General features: G+C 43.1%; 1 protein-coding gene across 1 annotated transcript in view; it reads right to left on the reverse strand.

The window, feature by feature from the left end:
- cfap70 (cilia and flagella associated protein 70) overlaps window positions 1-1,744 on the reverse strand; it is a 23,281-nt gene that overhangs the window by 5,641 nt on the left and 15,896 nt on the right. The window contains exons 17-19 of the mRNA XM_008296944.1: window positions 1,583-1,698; window positions 564-755; window positions 181-323 (exon numbers count right to left, since the gene is read on the reverse strand). Coding sequence (XP_008295166.1) covers window positions 181-323; window positions 564-755; window positions 1,583-1,698 — 451 coding nt within the window. The remainder of the gene's footprint in view (window positions 1-180; window positions 324-563; window positions 756-1,582; window positions 1,699-1,744) is intronic.

The following is a 1,744-nucleotide window of genomic DNA, read 5'->3' on the forward strand; positions in this document are numbered from 1 at the left end:
TTTAACACGAGTTGTCCACAGCTAGCTTTCATTCCCCAGCTGTTCATAGCAATAAATCATGATAGAACCACTAAATTTACAGCAGCATCGAACATTACAGGTTGCATTCCTTCACATTTGTCCAGCTGGCCGGTCAGTTCAGCGAACCACCAGCGCTTGTCTGTGTGAGTGTGGTTTTACCTGCAGGGCATTGTTGTGCAGCAGGAACCCGACTGTCTGAGTGTAAATGGCGGAGGGGAGTTTGGCTGGAGCTGCTCTGGAGTCAAAACTCTGAGCTGGAGGCTCTTTGTGCACCTCTGAGTCCTGGTCAGCAAACTCTGGGTCTGGGAGGAAAAACACAAGAGTGCTGTCAGGTAACATCGGCTGCTCGGGGACACTGGACGCAGAGCGAAGTGCAGCGAGAGCCTCCAGAGATGGACAGAAAAGATGAGAGAGGATGTATTTTCAGGAGGTTCTTGCCAACAGAATGCATTAACTTGTGACTACATGTGAGACTGTGCTCTGTATAAATATTTGCTATGTGCTCTTCTTCTGCGGGTGTTTTTCCTGCTGCTGAACCTCACCTTGTTTGGGAGGCTGAGCAGCTGCCTCCTCCTCATTCTGCTGCTCATTTTCCTTATTTTCCTCCTCCTTGTCTTTCTTCTTATCTTCTCTTTGTGTTTGCTTCTTTGCCTCGTCTGTCTTCAGTATTCTTGTCGCCTTCAGAAAAGCCGCCTCAGCCAGGATGGATTCGTTTTGACTCTTGTGCAGCAAACCTGGAAGCAAACCAAGAAACTTGAAATCAACTCCTGCTTCACTGTTTTGAGGCGTTTAGATGAATGTTTCTCATATAAAGGTGCTAATTGTTGACATCACTGATTTTCAAAGTTCATAGCATTGATTTCTAATATCTTATATTGACTATTGACTTATTTTGGAGCATTATCAGGTGTTTTCTTTTACTTTCTTTTTTTTTAAAGCCCATAAAACTGCATTTTTAATACTAAAACAATGAGCTGAAACCTGACCAATACATTTAAAGTGATCAGCTTTTAAAGACATATTTATACAACCACCTAAACCGGTGCACCTCTAGGACAGAAGATAAATTATTCATTTATTTACTTTATAAATCCCACAGCGAGGAAATTTGCAGCGAAGGTGAGAATGCAAAAATGTAGGAACATCAGTAGAAACACAAAATATACAAAAGTACTGTTAATATTGTACAGATTCTGCTATATGTAGAGAAACTAGATTTTAACAGTCAAATTCATGGAATCAAACTGTTAAAACATTAAGAGCAACTTAACACTGCTGGAAACATCTAAGTCTTTTCTTAGAAAACTGGAGGAGGAACCAAAGCTTTGACCCTGCTGCTGCAAAGACTTGATCATGGTTCAGTTAAAAGCAGCTGTTCTGAAGCAATAAGAACCCTGGAGGTCATGTTGGAACAAAAACCCCATGCATGGCTTTACAAACAAACTAAAGAACCCTAAACATGATTCTGTATGCCAGAGGTAGCCAGTGCAGGCATGTTGGTAGCTAGTAGATGTAATGCTTTAAACAGATATGAGCAGGGACACAGATATTCTGATCTCACCCAGCAGCGTCCAGGCCACCACACTGGGCGGGTCCAAGCTGGCGGCTCCCTCCAGGAAGGTCTGGGCCTCCTTGTAACTTTCAAACATCACGGCCAAGACTCCGCACATCATCAGGCTGGACAGAGAAGACACAGACATACAGGTGACTGATGAGTGATTTG

This window comes from Stegastes partitus, unplaced genomic scaffold (assembly GCF_000690725.1).
Source record: "Stegastes partitus isolate 25-593 unplaced genomic scaffold, Stegastes_partitus-1.0.2 Scaffold1170, whole genome shotgun sequence".
Taxonomy (NCBI): Eukaryota; Metazoa; Chordata; class Actinopteri; family Pomacentridae; genus Stegastes; species Stegastes partitus.